The sequence below is a fragment of the Leucoraja erinacea genome, chromosome 1, assembly GCF_028641065.1.
Source record: "Leucoraja erinacea ecotype New England chromosome 1, Leri_hhj_1, whole genome shotgun sequence".
NCBI classification, from domain to species: Eukaryota; Metazoa; Chordata; class Chondrichthyes; order Rajiformes; family Rajidae; genus Leucoraja; species Leucoraja erinaceus.
Genome location: NC_073377.1, coordinates 66,376,682 through 66,403,483, shown reverse-complemented (window position 1 = coordinate 66,403,483; position 26,802 = coordinate 66,376,682). Strand labels below are relative to the sequence as shown.

The 26,802-nt window shown below is 42.1% G+C and overlaps 1 protein-coding gene across 3 annotated transcripts in view; it reads left to right on the top strand.

Annotated features, from left to right (window-relative positions):
* Positions 1 to 26,802, top strand: part of dcun1d4 (DCN1, defective in cullin neddylation 1, domain containing 4 (S. cerevisiae)) — a 66,776-nt gene that overhangs the window by 2,412 nt on the left and 37,562 nt on the right. For 2 of the 3 annotated variants that reach the window (XM_055636409.1, XM_055636401.1), the window contains exons 2-5: positions 15,359 to 15,429; positions 20,490 to 20,529; positions 24,880 to 24,997; positions 26,512 to 26,606. In XM_055636409.1, coding sequence (XP_055492384.1) covers positions 15,359 to 15,429; positions 20,490 to 20,529; positions 24,880 to 24,997; positions 26,512 to 26,606 — 324 coding nt within the window. The remainder of the gene's footprint in view (positions 1 to 15,358; positions 15,430 to 20,489; positions 20,530 to 24,879; positions 24,998 to 26,511; positions 26,607 to 26,802) is intronic. The other variant, XM_055636412.1, reaches the window with a different exon arrangement.

Here is a 26,802-nt window from a genome sequence, read left to right as displayed (position 1 = left end):
CTCTAGCGTATCCAAACCCCTAATAATCTTATATGTTTCAATAAGACGCCCTCTCATCCTTCTAAACTCCAGAGTGTACAAGCCCAGCCGCTCCATTCTCTCAACGTATGACAGTCCCGCCATCCTGGGAATTAACCTTGTAAACCAACGCTGCACTCCCTCAATAGCAAGAATGTTCTTCCTCAAATTAAGGGACCAAAACTGCACACAATACTCCAGGTGTGGTCTCACTAGGGCCCTATACAACTCCAGAAGGACCTCTTTGCTCCTATACTCAACTATGCTTACTTTCTTTGACTGATGAACAAGGACCCCCAGATCCCCTTGTACTTCCCCTTTTCCCAACTTGACACCATTTAGATAGTAATCTGCCTTTCTGTTTTTGCTACCAAAGTGGCTAACCTCACATTTATCCACATTAAACTGCAACTGCCATGCATCTGCCCACTCACCCTACTTGTCCAAGTCACCCTGCATTCTCATAGCATCCTCCTCACAGTTCAACCTGCCACCCAGCTTTGTGTCATCTGCAAATTTGCTAATGTTACTTTGAATCCCTTCATCTAAATTGTTGATGTATATTGTAAATAACTGCGGTCCCAGCACTGAGCCTTACGGTACCCCACTAGTCACTGCCTGCCATTCTGAAAGGGACCCATTAATCCCTACTCTTTGTTTCCTGTCTACCAAACAATTTTCTATCCATGCCAGCACCCTACCCCCAATACCATGTGCCCTAATTTTGCCCACTAATCTTCTATGTGGGACCTTATCAAATGCTTTCTGAAAGTCCAGGTACACTACATCCACTGGCTCTCCCTTGTCCATTTTCCTAGTTACAACTTCATAAATCCATGCTGACTCGGACCAATCCTGTTACTGCGATCCAAATGTGCCACTATTTCATCTTTTATAATTGACTCCAGTATCTTCCCCACCACCGATGTCAGGCTAACTGGTCTATAATTCCCTGTTTTCTCTCTCCAGCCTTTCTTAAAAAGTGGGATAACATTAGCTACCCTCCAATCTACAGGAACTGATCTTGAATCTATAGAACATTGGAAAATTATTATCCACGATTGCGTCCACGATTTCTAGAGCCACTTCCTTAAGTACCCTGGGATGCTGACCAATCAGTACCCCGTTCCTGTTTTTTCCCCATATCCCTTGTTTCAGTTAGCCTTAAGAGCCAAATCTAAATCTCTCTTGAAAACATCCAGTGAATTGGCCTCCACTGCCTTCTGTGGCAGAGAATTCCACAGATTCACAACTGGGTGAAAATGTTTTTTCTCATCTCAGTATAAAATGGCCTACACCATATTCTTAAAATGTGACCCCTGGTTCTGGACTCCCCCAACATCAGGAACATGTTTCCTGCATCTAGCCTGTCCAATCCCTCGGACTGTTCTATGTTTCTATAAGATCCCTTCTCATAGAAACATAGAAAATAGGTGGACGAGTAGGCCATTCGGCCCTTCGAGCCTGCACCGCCATTCAATATGATCATGGCTGATCATCCAACTCAGTATCCTGTACCTGCCTTCTCTCCATACTTCCTGATCCCTTTAGCCACAAGGGCCACATCTAACTCCCTCTTAAATATAGCCAATGAACTAGCCTCAACTACATTCTGTGGCAGAGAATTCCAGAGATTCACCACTGTGTAAAAAATGTTTTTCTCAGCTCAGTCCTAAAAGATTTCCCCTTTATCCTTAAACTGTGACCTCTTGTTCTGGACTTCTCCAACATCGGGAACAATCTTCCTGCATCTACCCTGTCAAACCCCTTAAGAATTTTGTAAGTTTCTATAAAATCCCCCCCTCAATCTTCTAAATTCTAGCGAGTACAAGCCGAGTCTATCCAGTCTTTCTTCATATGAAAATCCTGACATCCCAGGAATCAGTCTGGTGAACCTTCTCTGCACTCCCTCTATGGCAAGAATGTGTTTCCTCAGATTAGGAGACCAAAACAGTACGCAATACTCCAGGTGTGGTCTCACCAAGACCCTGTACAACTGCAGTAGAACCTCCCTGCTCCTATACTCAAATCGTCTTGCTATGAATGCCAACATACCATTCGCTTTCTTTACTGCCTGCTGTACCTGCATGTCCACGTTCAATGACTGGTGTACCATGACACCCAGGTCTCGTTGCATGTCCTCTTTTCCTAATCGGCCACCATTCAGATAATAGTCTGCTTTCCTGTTTTTGCCACCAAAGTGGATAACCTCCCATTTATCCACATTATACTGCATCTGCCGTGCATTTGCCCACTCACCCAACCTATCCAAGTCACCTTGCAGCCTCCTAGCATCCTCCTCACAGCTAACACTGCCCCCCACCTTTGTGTCATCCGCAAACTTGGAGATGTTGCATTCAATTCCCTCCTCCAGATCATTAATATATATTGTAAATAGCTGTGGTCCCAGCACAGATCCTTGCGGTACCCCACTAGTCAATGCCTGCCATTCTGAAAAGGACCTGTTTACTCCTACTCTTTGCTTCCTGTCTGCCAGCCAGTTCTCTATCCACATCAATACTGAACCCCCAATACCGTGTGCTTTAAGTTTGCATACTAATCTCTTATGTGGGACCTTGTCGAAGTCCTTCTGAAAGTCCAGATATAGCACATCTACTGATTCTCCCTTATCCACTATAGGGTGATTTCACGAAAGGTCACTGGGTCGTAGGTCTTCACGCAATAATGCCTTAGTTTTGATGAAATGAAGTGAGCAAACGCGATAATTCCCGATATTTTCTATCTTTATATCTGCACGGCCAACAACTTCCACTGTTATTTTCCCTTCAGCTCTCTCTTCTCTTTACCTTCATTTTTCTTAATCTTTGGAACTCTAAAGTAGGATAGCTGTGTCTCACGGTCACCCGGACTTGCACAGTTATTTACAGCGCAAAAACGAACCGTTTTCGCGATGTTTAACAGGTTTGAAAGTACGCATTTCTAGCATCAATAACATGTACCGGAAGTGACGTATGTACCCCAGTTGGATTTTGTGGCTCCGTGCGTGAAGACCTATGACCCAGTGACCTTTCGTGAAATCACCCTATACTAGTTACATCCTCGAAAATTTCTATAAGATTCGTCAGACATGATTTATCTTTCATAAATCCATGCTGACTTTCTCCAATGATTACACCACTTTCCAAATGTGCTGCTATCCCATCTTTAATAACTGAATCTAGCATTTCCCCCGCTACCGATGTTAGACTAACTGGTCTGTTATTCCCCGTTTTCTCTCCCCCTCCCTTTTTAAAAAATGGGTTTACATTTGTTATCCTCCAGTCCACAGGAATTGAACCAGAGTCGAGAGAACATTGGAAAATGATCACCAATGCATCCACGATTTCTCGGGCCACCTCCTTGAGTACTCTGGGATGCAGACCATCAGCCCTGGGGATTTATCAGCCTTCAGTCTCATCAGTCTACCCAACACTATTTCCTGCCTAATGTGGATTTCGTTCAGTTCCTTTGTCACCCCCGATCCTCTGGCCACTAGTACATCAGGAAGATTGTTTGTGCCCTCCTTAGTGAAGATGAATCCAAAGTACTTATTCAACTCATCTGCCATTTCCTTGTTCCCTATAATAAATTCACTTTTTTCATTCTTCAAGGGTCCAACTTTGGTCTTAACTAATTTTTTCCTCTTCACATACCTAAAGAAGCTTTTACTTTCTTCCTTTATATTCTTAGCTAGCTTACCCTTCGTACCTCATCTTTTCTCCCTATTTTGCCTTTTTAGTTATCTTCTGTTGCTCTTTAATCATTACCTAATCCTCTTCCTTCCTGCTCATCTTTGCTAGGTTGTTCTTCTCTTTTATTTTTATATTGTCCCTGGCGTCCCTTGTCAGCCAGTCGCCACTTATTCCCCTTGGAATCTTTCTTCCCCTTTGGAATGAACTGATCCTGCACCTTTTGTATTATTCCCAGAAATACCTGCCATTTTGAAGAAAGACCAGTGCTGGAGTATCTCAGCAGGTCAGGCCTGGAGAACATGGATAGGGACTTGTTCTCAGACTGATTGTACTAGGGCAGGAGAAAGCTGGTTAGGAGACATAGCTTACCAAATGATAGCCAGAAACACCACAGATGAGCACCAGGCCATAATCTCACAGACAATTTCAGATTTCATCACTTCACACTATCTGCCTTCCACGGCCTCCAAATTTATTGTTTCCCAACCCCGCTCAACCCGGTTTTACCTTCTCCCCAAAATCCATAAACACAACTGTCCTGGCAGACCCATTGATTCTGCCTGCTCCTGTACCATTGAAATGATTTCCACGTACCTGTCCAATCTCTCCCGACCCACCTTCCACTTTCTGAGCCCCCACCCCCTCATCTTTACTATGGACGTTCAGTCACTCTACATCTCCATTTCCCACCAGGAAGGCATTAAAACCCTCTGTTACTTCCTCAACTAAAGAACCATCCAATTTTCCTCTAACATTCTACTCCACCTGGCAGTGCTGGTCCTCACCCATAACAACTTCTCCTTCGAATCCTCCCACTTCCTCCCTGGACACAATCCCCGTTGGCGTACACTGACCTTATCCCCGAACTCTATCTCCATTACATTGATGACTGCATTGGTGCTACCTCCTGCACCCATGCAGAACTCATGGACTTCTTCAACTTCGCCACCAATTTCCATCCTGCATTCAAATTTACATGGACCATCTCCGACACCTCCCACCCCTTTCTTGATCTCACAGTCTCCATCACATAGAAACATAGAAAATAAGTGCAGGAGTAGACCATTTGGCCCTTTGAGCCAGCACCGCCATTCAATGTGATCATGGCTGATCATCCAAAATCAGTACCCCGTTCCTGCTTTTTCCCAATATCCCTTGTTTCAGTTATCCCGAAGAGCTAAATCTAACTCTCTCTTGAAAACATCCAGTGAATTGGCCTTCTGTGGCAGAGAATTCCACAGATTCACAACTCTCTGGGTGAAAAAGTTTTTCCTCATCTCAGTATAAAATGGCCTACACCATATTCTTAAACGGTGACCACTGGTTCTGGACTCCCCCCAACATCAGGAACATGTTTCCTGCATCTAGCCTGTCCAATCCCCTCAGAAGTTTCTATGTTTCTATAAGATCCCCTCTCATAGAAACATAGAAAATAGGTGCAGGAGTAGGCCATTCGGCCCTTCGAGCCTGCACCGCCATTCAATATGATCATGGCTGATCATCCAACTCAGTATCCTGTACCTGCCTTCTCTCCATAACCCCCTGATCCCTTTAGACACAAGGGCCACATCTAACTCCCTCTTAAATATAGCCAATAAACTGGCCTCAACAACCTTCTGTGGCAGAGAATTCCACAGATTCACCACTCTCTGTGTGAAAAAAGTTTTTCTCATCTCAGTCCTAAAAGACTTCCCCCTTATCCTTAAACTGTGACCCCAACATCGGGAACAAGCTTCCTGCATCTAGCCTGTCCAACCCCTTAAGAATTTTGTAAGTTTCTATAAGATCCCCCCCTCAGTCTTCTAGATTCTAGCGAGTACAATCCAAGTCTATCCAGTCTTTCTTCATATGAAAGTCCTGATATCCTAGGAATCAGTCTGGTGAACCTTCTCTGCACTCCCTCCATGGCAAAAATGTATTTCCTCAGATTATGAGATCAAAACTGTATGCAATACTCCAGGTGTGGTCTCACCAAGACCCTGTACAACTGCAGTAGAACCTCCCTGCTCCTATACTCAAATCCTCTTGCTATGAATGCTAACATATCATTTGCTTTCTTCACTGCCTGCTGCACCTGCATGCCCACTTTCAATGACTGGTGTACCATGACACCCAGGTCTCGTTGCATCTCCCCTTTTCCTAATCTGCCACCATTCAGATAATAGTCTACTTTCCTGTTTTTTACACCAAAGTGGATAACCTCACATTTATCCACATTATACTGCATCTGCCATGCATTTGCCCACTCACCCAACCTATCCAAGTCACCTTGCAGCCTCCTAGCATCCTCCTCACAGCTAACACTGCTCCCCAGCTTCGTGTCATCCGCAAACTTGGAGATGTTGCATTCAATTCCCTCGTTCAGATCATTAATATATATTATAAATAGCTGGTGTCCCAGCACCGAGCCTTGTGGTACCCCATTAGTCACTGCCTGCCCTTCTGAAAAGGACCCATTTACTCCTACTCTTTGCTTCCTGTCTGCCAGCCAGTTCTCTATCCCCATCAATATTGAACCCCCAATACCGTGTGCTTTAAGTTTGTATACTACTCTTTTATGTGAGACCTTGTCGAAAGCCTTCTGAAAGTCCAGATATAACATATCCACTGGTTCTCCCTTATCCACTCTACCAGTTACATCCTCAAAAAATTCTATAAGATTCGTCAGACATGATTTACCTTTCATAAATTCATGCTGACTTTGTCCAATGATTTCACCACTTTCCAAATGTGCTGCTATCCCATCTTTAATAACTGACTAGCATTTTCCCCACTACCGATGTTAGACTAACTGGTCTGTAATTCCCCGCTTTTCTTTCTCCCTCCCTTTTTAAAAAGTGGGTTTACATTTGCTATCCTCCAGTCCACAGGAATTGATCCAGAGTCGAGAGAACATTGGAAAATGATCACCAATGCATCCACAATTTCTCGGGCCACCTCCTTGAGTACTCTGGGATGCAGACCATCAGGCCCTGGGGATTTATCTGCCTTCAGTCCCAAAAGTTTACCTAACACAATTTCCTGACTATGGTTTCAAGGTCAGTTTATTGTCACATGTACCAATTAAGGTACAGTGAAATTTAAGTTGCCATACAACCCTACTAAGTGAAAAGCAACAAGACACACAACCATATAAAAGTTAACATAAACATCCATTACAGTGGATTCCACGTTCCTCAATGTAATGGAAGGCAATAAAGTTCAATCTCCCTCTTTGTTCTCCCACTACTTGGATTTATGTACCTGGTTTTTTTATTGGTAATTTTTTGTATAATTTTAAGAATGTTTTATGTACTGCTGTGTTGTACCTTTTCTGAAAACTCCATTTTGAGGATTGGTCATTTTTCTTATTAGAAATAGAAGCATTAATAGGCAGTTTGATCCTTTCTGCTCTCTCTACCACTCCGTAAGATCATTGGTCTGAAGAAGAGTCTCGACCCGAAACGTCACCCATTCCTTCTTTCCAGAGATGCTGCCTGTCCTGCTGAGTTGCTTCTGCATCCTTCATGTAACTTTATAAGCCCCATTTTAATTTTGTATGTCAAGGAGATTGCCTCACATTCGTCTAACTTGAAACAAAATACTTTCCAGGAAATGTGCCTGCTTTGGTCAGGGTAGGTCATTTTGCCATTCAATCATCCTTTGTATTCAGTAATATTAAATTTGATCTTGTACATTAAATCCACTTTTTCCACTTGATTTCAACATCCCTGAATGTGCTTGAAGATCGAGTTAAGCCTAGTCTGTTTAATCACTCTCCTCCTGGGACAATTCACAATCCTAGGAATCAATTTCATGAACTTTTATTGCACTCCTCCAATGACAAGTATGTCCAACTTTGGATTATGATACAAAACGGCACAATGACATAGCTTATACAGCTGCTTCTGAGCAGCACAGTGACTTGGATTTAAAAAAAAAAGGTAATTTGTATGTCAGTGTGGACTCGATAGGCTAAAAGGCAGGTTTCTGTACTCTATGATTCTACAAAACCAGTACATACTATTCAAAATGGAGTCTCTGCGAGTCTTATGTAATTGCAGTAAGATGTCTTTAGTCTTGTATCCAAACCATTTTGCAATCAAGACCAATGTGCTTCCAATTGCTTACTAGAACTGCCTCTTAGTTTTCACTAATATGTGTGCAAAGAAACTCTTTGATCTGTCTGATTCCCCCCCAGACCTACGATTGTCAATCTTATTTTTAAAAATGTACTTTTTCTATTTTTTTACAATCCTAATGTACAACTTCACTTTTGTTTCATTTGTTATGTATTTGCCCATTAACGTACGTGGCATTTTTCTCACTACTTTCTCCCTTTGGTTCGTATTATCAGCAAATTTTGTTCACTGCATCTAAATCATTGTTGTAGATTGTGAAGACGTGTCCCAGCACTGATTCCTGCAGCATCCCACTAACCCAAAAATGATCTGATTTACATCCTAACCTGAAAATGATCTGATTTTTCCACCCCATCTCAATCCACGGCAGCATATTACCCAACTCTTATTTTATTAAATAACTGGACCAAGTGCAGGCCTGTTGGGCCTGCTCCTCCAACGCACCCGGCCCCTACCCGTCGCCCCCACGGAAGGCGTGGGGGGCAGAGGGAGCGGGGGAATGCAGAGAGGGAGGGGTTAGAGTTTGGGGGGTACGTTATCACAGAGGAGGGCTGGTTCCCGAACGCAATACTTCCTCGCTCCCGGTTCCAGGCAAGGCCCAAGTGGGGGGGGGGGGGGGGGGTCGGGGGGGGTGACGTCATTTCCAGCGCAAGCAAGAAGACAGCAATTTTTTCCAGTTTTTGAACATTTTCTACCGGAACATGTAAACACTTTACTGTTATCGCGTTGTTTTTTCGAGAAGATCTGATTATACGCGAACAAACACACACACGATCAAACACACACACACATCCAAGATCCGACTTTTAATAGGAATGTGATGTAATTTGAGACTTGTTCTCAAAGATCTTCAGAAAGTCCTCCTTAACAGCTGCTTTGCCCTGTTCCGCATCCTCAATAATAGATTTTTGCATTTTTCGTATTACTTAAGTCGGGTTAACTGGTCTGTCATTCCCTGTTTTCTCAGTTTAAAAAAAAAAAAGTATAATTATGTATGGTATCTTCGGCTCTTTGGAAAACCTTCCGGAAATATAGATTTTCTTGAAGATGACAGCCAGTGCATCTGCTATCTCAATATCATTCCTTTGGAATCCTTGCAATTCCAGTCATCAAGATCTGGGTGTTTATTTGCTTGCAATCCAATAATCTCACTAATCTTTGTACTACTGCTAGTTTTTGTTTTTACAACTAATTTCCTTTAGATATATTGTTCTTCAATATTTCTTGAAGATTTCTGTTTTCCGCTATTTCCTTTCTCCTATTTCAGTCTGCAAGGTTTCCTAATGCTTTCACTTTTGCATGCCTATATATCTATTTATTGAAAATACTATTAATTAAATACTTATTTGCAATACTTTTTAATCTAGATCTTTAGGTAATCCAGATATGAGAAGCATTCACAGGGCAAGGATCGCTGTTGCCTGGCACATGTTTTTCTTGCCAAGTTTTGTGTGTGGGACTTTTTTCCTTACCCAGTACCATACTAAAACAAAGACTGATTGTGGTATCTTGCGATGAGAAAAAAGGCTGGCTGGTTTCCTGTTTTACAAAAAATCCTTCGCAAAGTGCAGTCCAGAATTACCATGCAGCATTTCTAGGGACTGAACTGTTTGAAATACAGTTCATCAGTCATTAGTGTTTTTGCACACTTGGTATTTTTAAATGTGGAAACATATCTAAGATTTATTCCAAATCCTTCTGTTCTTCTCTTCCATCAGGATTTATTTATGGTAGGAGAGGTTGGGGGAAATGTAATAGACACAGTTGAGGCATTTGAATTTTGGCTGTGCAAATAGAATTTGTTAGACCTAATTAGCTGTAATGCAGGCAGGAAATTGCAAATCTTTTTATTTTCAAAGTGGAAATCAGTTTACTTTTCAATTGAAATAGTAATTGAAGCTGATTATTATACGATTCGAGGTAGTTTGCATGTAGGAATTATTTTCTCTACATTTCTGTAATTTCCTAAAGACAAGTGGATTTTACCAAAACCAGAAACCCAACAAAAGTGCAATTTAAGATAATGTTGCCTGCCCAACAGGCCAGTGTCTTCTGATATATTTCCATCTATAACTTTAGTATATACTAGACCAAGTGCAGACCCGTTGGGTCTGCTCCCCCTACGCAAGATTCCACCACTCACCCGTTCCCCCAGCGCAATTTTGCACCACTCACGCATAGCCCCCAACTGCGCAGGCGCGGTTCATTTCTCCTCATCCCCCAGCACTTCCCCCTCCTCCTTCGCCCTCCCTCTTCAATCCCAGGGATTGGGAGGGGGGTAGAAGGAGGGAGGTCCCTAGAGAGGGAGGGGGGTAGAAGGAGGGAGGTAGAGAAGGATGGGGGGGGGGGTAGAGAGGGGGAGGGGAGAGGGGGGTAGAGAGGGAGGGGGGTATATTGGGAGGGGTAGAGATTGGGAGGGAGGGTAGTGATGAAGGTGGCGAGAGAGGGTGTAGACGTGGCAACTCCTCTCCCTACCCCCTCCTCTCCCTCAATCCTCCCACTCTCCCTCCTCACCTCCCCAGGGTCTATCCAGTTTAGGGCCCGACTTCATCTTCGTGCTCATCCCTGACCCAGGCTCGTCCCGGTCTCAGCCCCATCCCAAGCCCCGGGCTCGGCCCTCACTCCAGCACCAGGCTCGGCTCCAGTCCAGGCCTAGTCCCCGGGCTTGGCCTGCGGCACCACCCTCTCCACCAGGTACTGGGCGGCGTCGGGCGGCAGCAGCCGCTGCTGCTCCACGTTCACCGTGAGCGTGGAGTGCCCCTCCCTCCCAGAGTGTCTCGTCCTGCCTTGCGAGTGCATTGTGACGTCACTCTGATTTATTTTTTTTCCAATGTGGGTGAGTTTGAAGAAAACGGGCTGTTTTTTAAATTTCCAGGATTAATAACTTTGGAAATATAGGTGGGAAAGCGACGGGAAGATGTTTATTGCCACCACGGGGAAAATGTGAGTAGGATGTGTGAAAATGGGAAGACTGGCCTAGCGTTTGGAAGAAGATAGGAAAACCAGATTGACACAGAGACATATCGTGGGCACAAACTCAAACAATAGGAACACTTTTAGTATTATATAGATATGCTATATTTTATTTAGCCTAAAATAGCGCATTGTGGATACATAGTCATAGAGTGATACAGTGCAGAAACAAGCCCTTTGGCCCAACTCAAAATTGCTTCTTGGTTTCCCTTGTAGCTTTTAATTTGGTTAATTCAAACAATTGAATGTTTTAAAGTATACAATCATCATAAATTTGTAATATTTGTTGACAATATATCACAGGAATGTTTTCTAGCGTAGACTGGGAAAATAAAATAAAAGTCATTGCATGAGCAATGGCAGATATCTAATTACATTTCTTAATGCTCAGCAGAAGTGTGTCCTTCTGCAAATCCGGGAATTGTCCATGGTTAGTTAACAAAGGTCAAGACAAAAACTAGTGGTCGACCAGCTAAAAAGCAAATGAAGAAAATTGATAGTAAATGAGCAAATAATATTAAAATAGCAAGAACCTTTATGGATATATAAAAAAAGAGTACAGCTAAGTATGGGACCGCTATGGTGTGAGACAAAGGAATTAATAACTGGAGATGAGCAAATGGCAGATAAGTAGGTGACTGTGCATCGGTGGACACAGTGGAAGACACTGCAAACCCCTCAAAGACAACAGGAAGGTTGGTTTCAATTAAGAGGGAATAACTTGTTCAAAGGGCAAGTAAGCTTAGAATTTGTTGTTGGGAAGTCTATAGTCAAGAAGAACAAAAGGTATTTAGTTTAGAATAACTAATGCAATCAAACCCAGTTTAAAATGTTTGATTCAATTTGCTTGAGTATTTTCAGGGTATAACAAGCAATATTTACGGAGGGGGTGTGCAGATGAGAGAATTTGAGTTTGCAGAAGCATTTGACAAGGTTCTGTAAAAAAAAAGGCTGGTGCACAAGATAAGACGTGTTGTTGGGAGAAAGATGTGCTAATGTGGATTAATCACTTATTACGTAGATGACGGTCTGAATAAATGGGCCTTTTATTGTTTGACCTGCAATGGCATCACTAATCGCAGGCCCTCAGTTATTTACTGTTTTCATGTAAGAAATCCAAGTGTGCTGGTGACAAGAAAATAGATGGGAGGACCAGCTCCAATGAAAATATTTGAATTCTGCCAAGTGGGATGGATGACTTAAAACTTGGCAAATGGATCTAAGTCTGAGGTCATGTACACGTGGGTAGGAGAAATGTAAATTCAGATTTAAATGGAGCGAGACTGCTAATGAGAGTGTAGAGGGGTTTGGGTGCTCTGCATATGGATGACAAAAAATGCCACCTGGCAAGTAACGTAATTAGGAAGAGAAATGCATATTGTCCTTGAATGCTTGGGGTCAGAATTTAGAAATAAATTTTACCCTAGATACCACACCTGACATTGCGTGGGTTAACATGCTGGCAATTATGATTTGCATTTATTTCCATTCAATTGGGTTTTATAACACTCTTTATAAATTAAAAAGTTTAACTTGTTCCATTAATATTAGAGGGTTAAAATTGTGTAGCTTAACTAAAGTTACCAATGAAAACATGCACAAGGAATATAAATGTATATATTTTTCATATATTGAATATTTTTCATAAATCTTCCCCCACTTGCCTTAAACCTCTGTCCTCGGGTTCTTAGTTCTCCTACTGTGCGTAAAAGAATCTGTGCATCTACCTTTTTTTATTATCTCATTATCTTGTACACCGTCTACAAGATCACCTGTTTATCCTGTGCTCCAAGGAGAAAAGTTCCAGCCTACCCCCACTCTTTCCTATAGGCCCTCAAGTCCCAGCAACATCCTTGTAAATATCAATGTTGATTTCAACTTGATTTCAGTGTTGAATGTTTTCTTTTCTCTTGAATCCACTGTAATAATATATATATATCCTTCTGCCTCATTAAATGCATATAGCAAAACTAAGTTGAGTCGGCAAATGAAACTGCTTGAATTGAAAAGGTGAATCAGATGTGATCATTGTTATCTGTAGAATGAAGACATTTTCCCTAACGGTGTTGCCAGTCACTGTTGTATTCTCAATTTTATGTGTTAGTAAGTTTTGAACTGATAATTTGTGCAATTGCATCGTTTTGATGGATCCAAATTACTGCGTTGCATGGTGGAGCTTCTTTCAGTTAAAGATTATAAAAGACCACAGCTAGTTGGTGTGAGATATGTGCAGCTGATCAATGTCTGTCCATAGATTTGTTTTGTGGGAAGCCTTGAAAGAAGTGTTTATTCATGGATGGCACAATCTTATATATTTTTTAGTGCTAATATTGATCTATCATACAGCCATTGTTAAATCAAATAGTGTTAAGTGAGGATTTTGGGAAATCAGCTTGCATCAGATCATGAAGTGATGTAACAATTCCACCCAGGCTTTTCATCAAAATCATGGGCAGCATGGTCGCGCAGTTGCTAGAGCTGCTGCCTCACAGTGCCAGAGACCCAGGTTCGATCCTAACCTCGGGTGCTGTCTGTGCAGAGTTTGCACATTCTCCCTGTGACTGTGTGGGTTTCCAACAGGTCCCTCCCACATCTCAAAGACGTGCAAGTTTGTAGGTTAATTGGCGTCTGTAAATTGCCTATCGTGTGTAGGGAATGTATGAGAAAGTGGAATAACAGAACTAGTGTGAACATGTTATTGATGATCGGCATAGACTTGGTAGCCAAAGGGCCTGTTCCCATGCCATATACCCAAAACTAAATAATTCCTGTTGAGTCTCTGGTGTTTAATTTCTCCCTTTCCGAATTTGAGTAAATTCAAAGCAGACTCTCTTGCTGATGGATTACTTGTCAAATGCAGCTGCAAATTGATTTTAAAGTGTAATCCTTCAACATTTTCCCAAATATATGATGCTTTAAAACAAGCTTACAATTCATCTGCTTTAATACCTCTGAATTGCTAGTAGTATTTGATGAAACTCTCCAGTTCGCACTAAAGTAACACTTCCTATTAATTTTATTACGGTTTCTAAAATCTCGTAGCGTTTAAACTAGTGTTTCAATGGCTACTTTATGAGCTGTTATACAGTCATCCCAGACGAGAGGTTTGCAGTCAATCAGAATTTTTGTTCTTTGCCATTCTCAAATCAATGTTGCATATTGGACTGTCCAAATTCATCAAATTTAAATGGAGATTACAAGCCTTCCTGTGTTGACACAATGCCGGATGAGACCCCAGGAAGGCAATTATGTTTTGTCTTTGAACTTTAGCCAGAGATAAATTAATAAGGAAACTTTTTCCCTGTTCCACCTGAAGCATCCAAACAAAAATGCCTTGGTCATCATTAATAGTAATCAAGGAATTTATTTGATATCTCTCTAAACTTGTTTCTTTCCCCAGAATATATTCACCTAACTGGTTTAAGTTGTGGTTGTTCACCCACAGAAACTTGCAGCACAAATGTCCAGCTTCTCTTCATGGGTCTGGTTGACCAAAAATAATCTGGCTTGGATCGACCCAAATATTTAGTATCTGAAAAAGAAATCTCATTATTGTACATAGTTGAATAGGAACCTAATTTTAATTTCATCAAGTACACATCCTTATTTTAGACATTAATTACATGCAGAATTTCAGATTTCTAGGCTATGTGTGGGATATAGATGTTCTTTTTTATTATTTATCTTTGTAAATTGCTTTAATATTTCACCCAAAGTGTTGGTGAGGCAGTACCTTGGTCCTCTTACTTTAAGAGGCTAGGAGGCAGTCCAGAAAAGAGTCACTAGGTTAATTCTCATTAGATGAGAGTCTTGTCCTATCACAAATGGCTAAAAATGGTTGACTTTATTCTTTGGAATTTTAGAAGTTGGGTGATCTTTTTGAAGATGCTGAGGGATTTGGTAAGGTTGATGTTGAGATGTTTTCACTAGTTAAGGGAGAACATTGAACGAGAGAACATAGTTACATAGGGGGCAGTGAGTTAAAACTGAAGTGCAAAGGAAAACAACTTCTCATCAAGATTAGTGAATCTCTAGAATTCTGTAATCCAGATGGTTTTGGATCCTGGATCAGTAGAGACATTTAAGGAGGTGGTGGATAAATGCTTCAAAGTTTGGGAAGTGAATGTTATGTGGAACTTGTGTAGAAGAGGAATTTGGGCATAGATCAGCCATGATCATATTGACTGGCAAGGCAGCTTCAGAGGCCAGATGCTTATTCTTGTTCCAATTTTCTGATGTGTATTCTTGTGAATCGATTTAATTTTTTCCAAATCTGTTCTGTTTAAAAATAAATCACATTCTTCAATCATTCAATTGGGGACATGTTATGACTTATCTTTCAATGTTTACCACTACCAGTCCAGAGACCTCGGGACTACAGCGATATCCAGGGAATGGAGGGATAGGAGGCCTGTGCAGGCAGATGGGATTAGTTTATCTTGGCATTATTTTGGGCACAGATATTGTGGGCCAAACGCCCTGTTTCTGTGCGGTGCTGTTCTATGATCTATGAACCATTGTTAATTTTAAACTTTTTTTTTCCCTCTCTCCTAGATTTTCCATTAACTTCTCACCTGTCTACACTGGCCAATATTCACAAGATTTACCACACCTTAAACAAACTGGTAACTTAATTTTTATTCATATTTGGCAGTTCAGAGTGATTCTCCTGAAGTGTTAAGGAGTTTGGCATCTTATGAAAGTGGATTAATTGCCGGGCTAGATGAGTATTTCAAGTTGTCAAAAGAAGCAATGGAAGAAATTGTCACAGCTCTGAATATTATTTTTCAATTTCTTTGGCTACCGGAGTACCAGCATATTGGCAAATGATTGGATGCCTGCCACCGTCACACCATTGTATAAAAAAAGGAAAAGGGGATGGTTCATTTTTGATGGAGATATCATTGAAATTAATTCAAAAAGACAATTCACAGAATAAATCAGAGCGGGGGGGGAGGGGAGGGGAGAGAGGTGAGAGCAGTGCTGATGGATGTATACACATTGAGTGATGCGGAGGAGCAGTGGAACCTCAGAGTGCATGTACAGATTTCCTTAAATGTAGCAACACCGATCAATGCTTAAAATATGGGCTGGTTTTATTGGCTCATGGCCTGATATACAAAAGCAGGGAAGTTCTAGTCACCAGGCAGGATGTGATTGCACCAGGGAGGATTTAGAGGAAGTTTATAAGTATTAGCTAAGTGATAAGCTAACATTGTTTTTGGAATAATGGAGGCTGGGTTGAAACAGAAGTCCAAAAAACAGAGTGCACAGTTCTAAATGCCTTTGGTTGAAGGTGTTGAGGGGAGATGAGGAAATGTATTTTTTTTCCTTCCGCGGCTGTGTTAGGGTTCTGAAATATTTGCCTAAAACGTGTGATAGAAGCAGAAGCTGTTGTCATATTTAAACAAATATACTTGCATGTGCATTTGAAGAACTGTAACCTTAAGGACTGTAGCCCTTGTGCTGAATGACAGCATTTGGTTAAGTAGATTTTTTTTAGGTGCTACGAATTCTAACTAAACTACGAACTGCCATGATTGTGCTACAAACTTCGGTTTTGGTTTGCACTATATTATGTTTTTTTATTGATGGGATTTTTTTTGGTTTATTATCTTATCCATTGAGCAATGAGTTTACAAACAAGTGGTGCTGCTGCAAATAAGAATTCCATTGTTCCGTTTCGGTACATATGACAATAAAACACTTGACGCTCCTGATGTTATATATTCGGCAATTCCATGAGTCAGTGATAATTGTATTCATAATATTTCTTCAACCAGATTGATAAATGATAAAGTCTGAAATGGGTGGAATGGCTTGTGTAGTTGACAGTGACCAATGTGTGGGGTTTATTGCTATGGTTACATATTTCTGAAAGCAAGATTTGTGTCTGTATTGATTTAAAGATCAATTAATTAATTGTGTAGACTATTATAGAGAACAGGAAAAACAATTGAAGATAGGCCAAAATGCTGGAGTAACTCAGCGGGACAGGCAGCATCTCTGGAGAGAAGGAATGGGTGACGTTTCGGGTCGAGCCTTCTTCAAACTGGTGTTGGGAGTGGGCGGGACAGAGATAGAATGTAGTCGGAGACAGTAAGATTGGTGGGAGAACTGGGGAGGGGATGGAGAGAGAGAGGGGAAGCAAGGGCTGTTTGAAGTTAGAGAAGTCACTGTTCATACCACTGGGGTGTAAGCTTCCCAAGGGAAATATGAGGTGCTGTTCCTCCAATTTGTGCTGGGCCTCACTCTGACAATGGAGGAGGCCCAGTACTGAAAGGTCAGATTTGGGGGAGTTAAAGTGCTGAGCAACCGGGAGATTTGGTAGGATGATCGGACTGAACGGAGGTGTTCAATGAAACGATCGCCCAGCCTGTGCTCGGTCTTGCCGATGTACAGTTGACACCTGGAACAGCGGGTACAGTAAATGAGGTTGGAGGAGGTGCAAGTGAACCTCTGCCTCACCTGAAATGACTGTCGGGGTCCTTGGATGTAGTCGAGGGGGGAGGCAAAGGGACATGTGTTGCATCTCCTGCGGTTGCAGGGGAAAGTACCTGGGGAAGGGGTGGTTTGGGTGTGAAGGGACGAGTTGATCAGTGAGTTGCGGATGGAACGGTCTCTGCGGAATGCAGAAAGGGGTGGAGATGGGAAGATGTGGCCAGTAGTGGGATCCCATTGGTGTCAAATGTTTTGGAGGATTATATGCTGTATGCGATGGATAATGGGATGAAGGTGAGGACAAGAGGGACTCTGTTCTTGTTAAGAATAGGGGGAGGGGGAACAAGGGCAAGAGCAAGAGCAGAGTTGCGGGATATCGAGGAGACGCTAGTGAGAGCCTCGTCTATAATGGAAGAGGGGAAGAATGAGGACAGATCCAATGATCTAGTATGGGAAAACCTCATCCTGGGCGCTGATGCAGGAAAAACAATTGTGTGGTTTGCAGTGTGTAGATTAAGGTGGGGGTGTGGTGGCAGATTTAGTTTGGGGGCAACAATAGAGAACCATAAAAAGGGAAATAAACTGATCAAAACAGAACCTTGAAAGACTGAGGAATTTGGCTGATGTGTGCATATAATATATCTTATAAGTATATATCAAATCAAGAGATTGCAAAACCATTTAAAACAGTGACAATTCAAGTTGAATAGCATTCGACGGCATCATTTCGCTGATCACTTGTGCTCGGTCCATCAAGGTCTATTGGATGTCCCGGTTGCAAGCCACTTTAACTCCCCTCCCCATTCCCTTACTGACTTTTCTGTCTTGGGCCGCCTTCATTGCCAGATTGAAGCGAATTGCAGGACTAGCATCTCATATTTTGCTTGGATAGTTTATAACTCGGCCATATGAGCATTGAATTCTCCAACTTTGGGTAATTTTTCCCTGTTTCCCACCCCGTCCCCCACTTCCTGCACTAAATGTTTGTTAACCAGTTCCACAGTTTGCAACGATGTGCCCCTCTTGGGCTCACACCGTCTCCAGCCAACAATTAAATTAACTTGTTTAATCTTGTGCATGAGGGATTTTCCCACGGGTTTACTTTCAGTTGATATAGCGAGATGAGAGTCGCATCATTTCGTGTCCATCCGTCTGCATCCCAGTGTGGCTTTCTTATTTTGAATTGAAGGACTTTATTCCTGACAACATGTGGATTGAATATATCTATTATCTAAAGAAGGTTTAAAAAGTATTGTAAATATCTGTCTAGCATTGTTTTTAATGTGTGCTGATTGATACAGTAAAAGTTCAAATTAGTTCCCTTTACTGTACAGAAAACACTATTTGAGTCATCTTTGATCATCCGTTTGTTTCAGACAGATTCATCAACATTTAACCTTTCAAAAGTCTTTGCTCATTATGAATTTTCAGTTTCATTTGCGTCATCAATTTTCCAGATTGAATTTTTGTATTGTACAATGGTAGGAACCATAGTGTATAAGCGCATTCTAGATTTTCTATTTGATGCGCATCATGTTTTGTTGGCACGACAATGGCAAACAAGATGCAGCCTGAGAAAACTAGCCAGCAGATGTGTCTTGTAACCATGGCAGAGTTCAGCAAATATAGTGCACATGAAGAAATTATAGTGGACGTGAATTGGTAGATGCTGATATATAGTCGCCAAAATATACACCTTAGTTCAATGATTCAGCAAGATGATGGTTACTTTTAAAATTTCCAGCTTGTAGTCTATATACACTGCAGTTGCATCTCCAAATCCTTTATCTGGCTACTGTGATTTTTGGCGGCTATTTCAAAAACTTAAGGTAAATAATGTCGTTAAAAATGTTTTCAGTTCCCCATTTGTCTTTCTATAAATTTTCTTCTAGTTAAAGATCACCTGGTCCTTCCTAGGTAGACACAAGATGCTGAAGTAACTCAGCAGGTGAGGCAGCATCTCTGGAGAGAAGGAATGGGCGACGTTTCGGGTCGAGATCCTTCTTCAGACTGATGTCAGTGGAGGGGCCGGGACAAAGATAGAATTTAGGCAGAGACAGTAAGACTAGTGGGGAGAACTGGGAAGGGGATGGAGAGAGAAAGCAAGGGCTATCTGAAGTTGAAGAAGTCAATGTTCATACGGCTGGGGTGTAAACTCCGTTCCCTCCATAACTCCCTGCTCAACTCGTCCCTTCCCACCAAAACAACCCCCTCCCCAGGTACTTTCCCCTGCAACTGCAGGAGATGCAACACCTGTCCCTTTACCTCTCCCCTCGACTCCATCCAAGGACCCAAACAGTCTTTCCAGGTGAGGCAGAGGTTCACTTGCACCTCCTTCAACTTCACCTACTGTATCCGTTGTTTCAGGTGTCAACTTCTCTACACCTGCGAGACCAAGCGCAGGCACGGCGATCGTTTCGCTGAACACCTCCTCTCAGTCAGTCTTAACCTACCAGTGACCCGCTGAGTTACTCCAGCATTTTGTGTCTACCTTTGATTTAAACCAGCATCTGCAGTTCTTTCTTACACCTGGTCCTTCCTGTTCATCTTGTTCTAGGTTGGGTGTGGGACAGTGTAAAAGCCATTTAGCTGATATTCAACAAATATTTAGTGATAATGACCAATTTTGGGTGAGATCTGCACTGCATGGGATGTTTTTTTAATTTGATTTAACTTATTGGATTGGTATTTTAGTTTGTTTAGAGAAACTGCGCGAAAACAGGCCCTTCAGCCCACCTAGTCTGCCCTGACCAGCAATACCCGCACATTAACACTACCTTACACACACTGGGGACAATTTTACATTCATATCAAGCCAATTAACCTACGAACCTGTACGTCTTTGGAGTGTGGGAGGAAACCGAAGATCTTGGAGAAAACCCACACAGGTCATGGGGAGAATGTACAAATTCCGTACAGACGGCACCCGTAGTCGGGATCGAACCCAGCTCTACTGCTGTGCCACTGTATTGGATGTTTCTAAGTTGCTTCCTGGCTTGGTATTAATCAACTGCTGTCATTTCAAATTAAAGGATTTCTAAAAACAGGTTACCAGGTTTAGGTGAAATTAACTGTGCTCTGGAAAAAATCTGGAGGCATTTGGGTGGGAGTGAAGGAGAAAGTAGTTGCTTATAGAGGATGGAAACATCTGCTTTTAGATTAATAGTGCTGTTACAAATATTGAATGATATTCCAAAATGCAATAAATTTGTACAATTCATCTTCTCTTACCTTTTCATTTCAGAACTTGACAGAAGACGTTGGCCAAGACGACCAGCAATCAGGTGTGATTTGATTTTTATTTTGCTGACCTGCTGTTGCAACAACATGCGTATGGTTTAGCTGGTGTAAATGTAATATTGGCTAACATACAATCTTTGCTTGATCCATGAATTTAAGTTGCATGTTGTGGGACAAATTCAATGGATATTGCCTGTGAAAATGTGTGCTGTGATTGTTCATGTTTACAAACATCTGGAGTTTGTGCAGTTGGGTAGAGGGTTTTGGCACCTACATCCAGCAAAACCAAGTCTTATGACAGAAGGGAACTACCTCTTCTTTGTCCTATTTGGTGACAGGAGTTGATTGCTGTCCGTGTAGCTTATTTGGAGTGCAGTTCTGGCTGCCCCCATTGCAGGAAGGATGTGGAGGCTTTGGAGAAAATGCAAAGGTTTTTCAGAATGTTGCCTGTATTAGAGGGTGTCCATTAGAGGGAGAAGTTGGATAGACTTGGATGGTTTTCTCTGGAACGTTGGAAGATAAGGGGAGACTTGATAGAAGAACATAAAATTATGAGAGGCATAGGTAGGGTAGACAGTCGGAACCTTTTCCCCAAGGTGGAAATGTCTGGGAATTGAGTATATGAGTTGGGTCATAGAAGCATAGAAATTAGGTGCAGGAGTAGGCCATTCGGCCCTTCGAGCCTGCACCGCCATTTAATATGATCATGGCTGATCATCCAACTCAGTATCTGTATGTATTATGGAGAGAAGGCAGGTACGGGATACTGAGTTGGATGATCAGCCATGATCATATTGAATGGCGGTGCAGGCTCGAAGGGCCGAATGGCCTACTCCTGCACCTAATTTCTATGTTTCTATGTATCCCGTACCTGCCTTCTCTCCATACCCTCTGATCCCCTTAGCCACAAGGGCCACATCTAACTCCCTCTTAACTATAGCCTGGATGGAAAGAGTGCAGAAAAGATTTACAAGGATGTTGTCAGGAGACCAGGGCCTGAGCTATGGGGACTGGCTAGAAATGTATTATTTGGACCCCGCAGGAGGCTGAGGGGGATCTCTTTTCCCCTGCCCCCTCCCAACACACACATACGCTCACAGTGTGGTGAGTGTATGGAACAAGCTGCCAGACTGAGTAGTTGAGGTAGGTAAAATAATGACATTTAACATCATGGGCAGCATAGTGGCGTAAAGCTGGAGTTGCTGCCTTATACCACCAGACCTGACTACGGGATGGGTGCTGTCTGTATGGAGTTTGCATGTTCTTCCCGTGACCTGCGTGGGTTTCCTGACCTTTCACACGCCAAAGACATACAGGTTTGTAGGCTAATTGGCTTGGTATAATTGTAAATTATATCTTCTTGTGTAGGATAGCGTTAGTGTGCTGGCCAGGATGGGCCGAAGGGCCTGTTTGCTCGGTTATCTCTAATCTAAACTGAACTGAAAAATGAAACATTTAAATGACATTTGAACAGGTACATGGATAGGAGAGGTTAGAGGAATATGGACCAGTTTGGATGTGGTTTGTTTTGTGGATTGTAAGTAAGTACCTAGTATTTTTCCATATTGGAACATCTCTGCTGAAGGAGTGGCTAATTATGGAGTGTAATCTTCAGTGAACTAAGCCGCCTTCAACCTCCTATCTACATGCAATGCCTTTTTCGGGGAATTATGTACTGTCTCTCTTGTTGATTCGTTCGATACTGGCTGCACATTTTGTCTGGTAGTTAGATCTATTATGATTTTGTCACAGTTATGCTGCTGAATGCCTTAACAAGAATAGTTTCTATACTCATGATACTTCCAGTACTACTTCTATATGTTTAACATGAACTTCTGATTGATCAGCCGGAGGAAGTAATCTTGTTTCCTTGCCTGTGATTAATTAAAGCCAGGAGGACCTTGTGGGGACGGGTTAATATCGGCCCATACACAGGGATTATGATGGAGTTTAGGACATTGTGAGGTATGATTCTGTGAGCAGTATCAAACTTTTGCTTGACAGCTTTGTGGGCAAGCTCTCCCGTTTTTGACGCTAGTCTCTGGAAATCTTTTGCAAAGTTGGCTGGCCTTACTGTATCTGAATCTGTCCCAATGTTAGCCTGTTTGTCTTTCTAGTTATATTTTTACACTGCTCTAACATGATGATTTTGATGTAATTGAATAGGTTAATGGGGTGATTGAGAAAGATTGGATAAGGTATCAATTTCCTTCCTTGAAGAACTTAAAAGTAAATGTATTGTATTATTAGAAAGGTGTGTCTTGCCATGACTAATGAAATGTTGTTCATTGCTTAATATCAAGGCTATCTTTTAACACTAAATGGTAACCAATGTTTAAATTGTAGGTCCATGACTACTTGTTGCAAGTTTCTTTGGGGAAATTAGCTCATTCAGGTAGTTCTGCTGTAACAGAATAGTTGCACTCCATTTTTAAGGAAATCATGTTATTAAAAACAATAAGGGAGTTCGGTATTCCGACTGCGCATGCCCAGGTATTAGGTCACTCGAGAAAAAACATTCTCGGCAGCTGAGCTGCTGCGTGTATACCGACCTGCGTTTCATCCGTAGTCAGGATCAAACTGGGTCTCCGGCACTGCAAGCGCTGTTGAATTGCTACTGGAGTTAGCGACACTAGTTCTCCCTTCTCCACTGGTCCATGCAGAAATCTCAGCAGTGACAATCTAATGAATCACGGTCCAGTCCCCCTCAGCCTGGGTGTATGGGTTCCATTCTCACTCTGGCTGCCCTCCGGGCTATACAGCGTTATTATACAACGGCGAACCACGCACCCCTCTCCTGTATGACCCCAGGGGACAGATTTGTGAGCGGAGTCTCACTGCCGTCCTGTCCCGAGTGTCCCATCCCTGTCCCGGGTGACCCTGGACTGACGGAACACCGGCCCGGAGCAGTGGTGGCCTCGGGCTTACAGCCAGCGTGGGCTTCAGCTCAACTCTGCTCCAACTCCCAAGGAACCCGTTCCCCGATGTTCCCAGTGATCGTCAGCTGCACCTCTCGCCTTATCCAGTGGCTGTCGGTTAAACCCCTCTGTGCCGGCGAAAGCCGAGCGCCAGTCATTAACGGGGATACACACAAAATGCTGCCGTAACTCAATGGGTCAGGCAACATCTCTGGAGAATGGTCTTGACCCGAAACGTCACCTATTCCTTTTCTCCAAAGATGCTGCCTGTCCTGCTGAGTTACTCCAGCCAAAGTGCCAATAGTCTTATTGACCACCTACATCTGCTGCCACTTTCAGGGAATTATCTACCAGCATTCCCTGAAACCTTATGATACTTCCCAAGGCTCCACCGTTCACTGTAAAGGTCCTGACTTGGTTTGACTTCACAAAATGCAAAACTGCACTCATCTGCATTCATCTCCATTAGTCATTCCTCAGCCCACTTGCCCAGCTAATCATGATCCTGCTGGAATTTTTGATATCCATCTTCACTTTTTTTTTTAAATGTATCACCCACTTTAGTGTCACCTGCAACCCATTAATCATGCCTTGCACATTGTCATCCAAATCATTGATATAAACTACAAACAGCAATGTGCCCAGCACTGATCCCAGAGGCACACCACTAGTCACAGGCCTTCAGCCTGAAAAACAACCTTCCACCATCATCCTCTGCTTCTTTCAATGAAGACACAGGTTATGAAGATGCGGGTTATAGCAGAACTACCTGTAAGTGATTGCTATGTAACTTCGGGTTTTTTTTTATCAATGGAAGTGTGAATTTTACCTCTTATCAATTTAATTGTTGAAGAATTATGCAACAACCACTCACCAGAGAGCAAAATGAGTGCAATAATATTTAGTAAGGTAGGTATGCCCCTAAGTGTTCTCATTGACACCATGATGGGACAAGACAATGTTCATAGATGGCTAGTCTCTTCATTGTTATTGAATTGTCCTAATGTTGCACTTCACCTGGTGGAAACATTGTGCAAAGCAATGTAATAATATGCTTGATACAAGGACATTAGACTTGAAAATCTGAATTGGGAACTTGCTGAATGAGGGGGTTGGCGTGGGTTTAGGAAGTTGTTTCCACAATAATCAGTGCAGAGCCCAATAGTAAGTAATTATGTCAACAGTTGGATGGGGTAAAGGAAGAATAATTGCAGAATTTATGCATAGATCTCGCTAATGACCTGGAGAAAAGTAGATGTTAGATCACAGCTACTAATTCTGAAAGAAAAGGCCAAAATTTCTATTTCAGCTGGAGTTTTTCTTTGCTCTGTACTATGCAGTGTATATGTGAAAGAATAACTGTTTGGAAAGTAATTATGTTCCTCAGGAGATTGTATGCGCTTAAATATTCCTGTTGCCCTGAATTTGCATTGGTCAGTCTGGTGGTCATTTGCTTTTCTACATCTTGTTTTGCAGGAAATCGTCGGTCTTGCAGTTGCCCTTCCGACTGCTGTAACAAAGGAATGCCACCCAGGAAAAAGAGGAGACCCACAGTAGCAGATGATCTAACAGCTAAAAAAAGCAGGCACGATGGGTATGTTTTCGGTTTTATGTGAAGACTGAAAGGTGAATGTTCCCAATTCAAAGTATAAAACTAGTTGAAATACTTAACCTCAATTTCATCAAGTTGAATGCTTTTTTATATACTATGTGATATGATTCTAGCAAAAGATTGATTGTGAGCTTGCAGGATTGGTATACTTAATACCATTTGTGGGTGTTTATGTGGTTTTGACATGTCTACACACTAAACCTGATCGGATGTTAATCCTAATGACTAATCTGTCTATTGCCAATTGTCTTCTCCACAAATTAAATCATGGTCCATTGTAAGTCAGAAATTACAATGCGTGTCTTAAAGCCTGTGTTGTCCTTGTACCAGCACTGTTCGGAAATCATCATTTACTTTCAAGTTTATTGGGGAATAATTTAAGAGAACTGCTGGCATTCCAGAAGCTTTGTAGCTCTACATGTACTATTCTATAATTTATCTGTTACAAAGTATCAGGAAAGTTTTCTCTGAATGCCTCATCATCGAACATAGCACACTAACGGGTCCTTCCACTTATAACGTTATCGCTGAACATGATGCCAAGTTAAACTGATCGCATCTGCCAGTACATGATCCATATTCCTTGAACTTCCACCTGCCTATTTAAAAGCCTCGTAAATGCCAATATTGTATCTGCCTCCGCCACCACCCCTGGCATTGTATTGCATCGCAGGCCCCCACCACTCTCAGTAAAACAAAAACAGAAAAAACATGTTCTGCACATCTCCGTTAAACTTTTTCTTGCTCTCACTGCATAGTGTTGGACATTTCTACTCGGGGGGGGGGGGGGGGGGGGGGGGGGGGGGAACCTGACTGTCTGCCCTATCTATGCCTCATAATTTGATGTACTTCTATTAAATCTCCGCTCAAACTCCGACATTCCTTGGAGCTGAAACCCTCTAATCCAGGGTAAAAATCATGCCTTGGTCATGGCAACTGCTGTGTTTCAAATGCAGAAACTAATATATTTGAAAAGGAACTGTGATTGACGAGATATGTTTGTTTATACTCCTTTGAATGCTGTGTGGGGGATGTTTGGAGTTGTGCTCTAGGATAAGTTTAGATTGTGGGACCAAGGCAGCTAGAAGATGGGTTGGAGAGAGGAATGCAGGAACTTGAACTATTTCCTGATGTGGATGCAGCAAGTAGTTCTAATGAAAGAGCGGGACTAAATGGTTTGGTAAATTGTTGTCCATGGGATAAATGTGATCAAAGCTTAGTGTGGGGCAGGTTAACGAAGATCAGTTTTAATTCTAATTAAACTAGAACATTCATTTCCAATGAAATATCATTGCATATTAAAGACATTTCCACATCATTTCTTAATATTGTGTCGTTATCTCCAGGTTATCATAGAGATGAAGCCTGAGATGGTTATATTCCAGTATTGTTTCTGACTGCAGCAATTTTTGAGAAGTAGATTGCTTTTTAAAAAAAAAAGACTTTTCCATAAATTATTTAATATATTTAGTTGAATCTCTTTGTTTTTTCTGCAGCACCGTGTACAGGAAACAAGACTCCACTAGGATGAAACCTGAAGAGGAAGGGTTCTCCAGCAAACGATGCTTAGAGTGGTTCTATGAGTATGCAGGTGCGTTCAAATATCATGGGTTAATGTTCAAAAGAACAAAGTAAACTGGTACTGAGTAAACTGGGTCTGGCACATTTTTTGTACCAGAAGGGATTGACAAATTGGGAGTATACAGATGGAGTTGAAGGGGAAGTGAGTACAGGAAAAGTCACAAATGACTCTCGAATTAATGGGAAGGAAAGTTCAAGAAGGGATA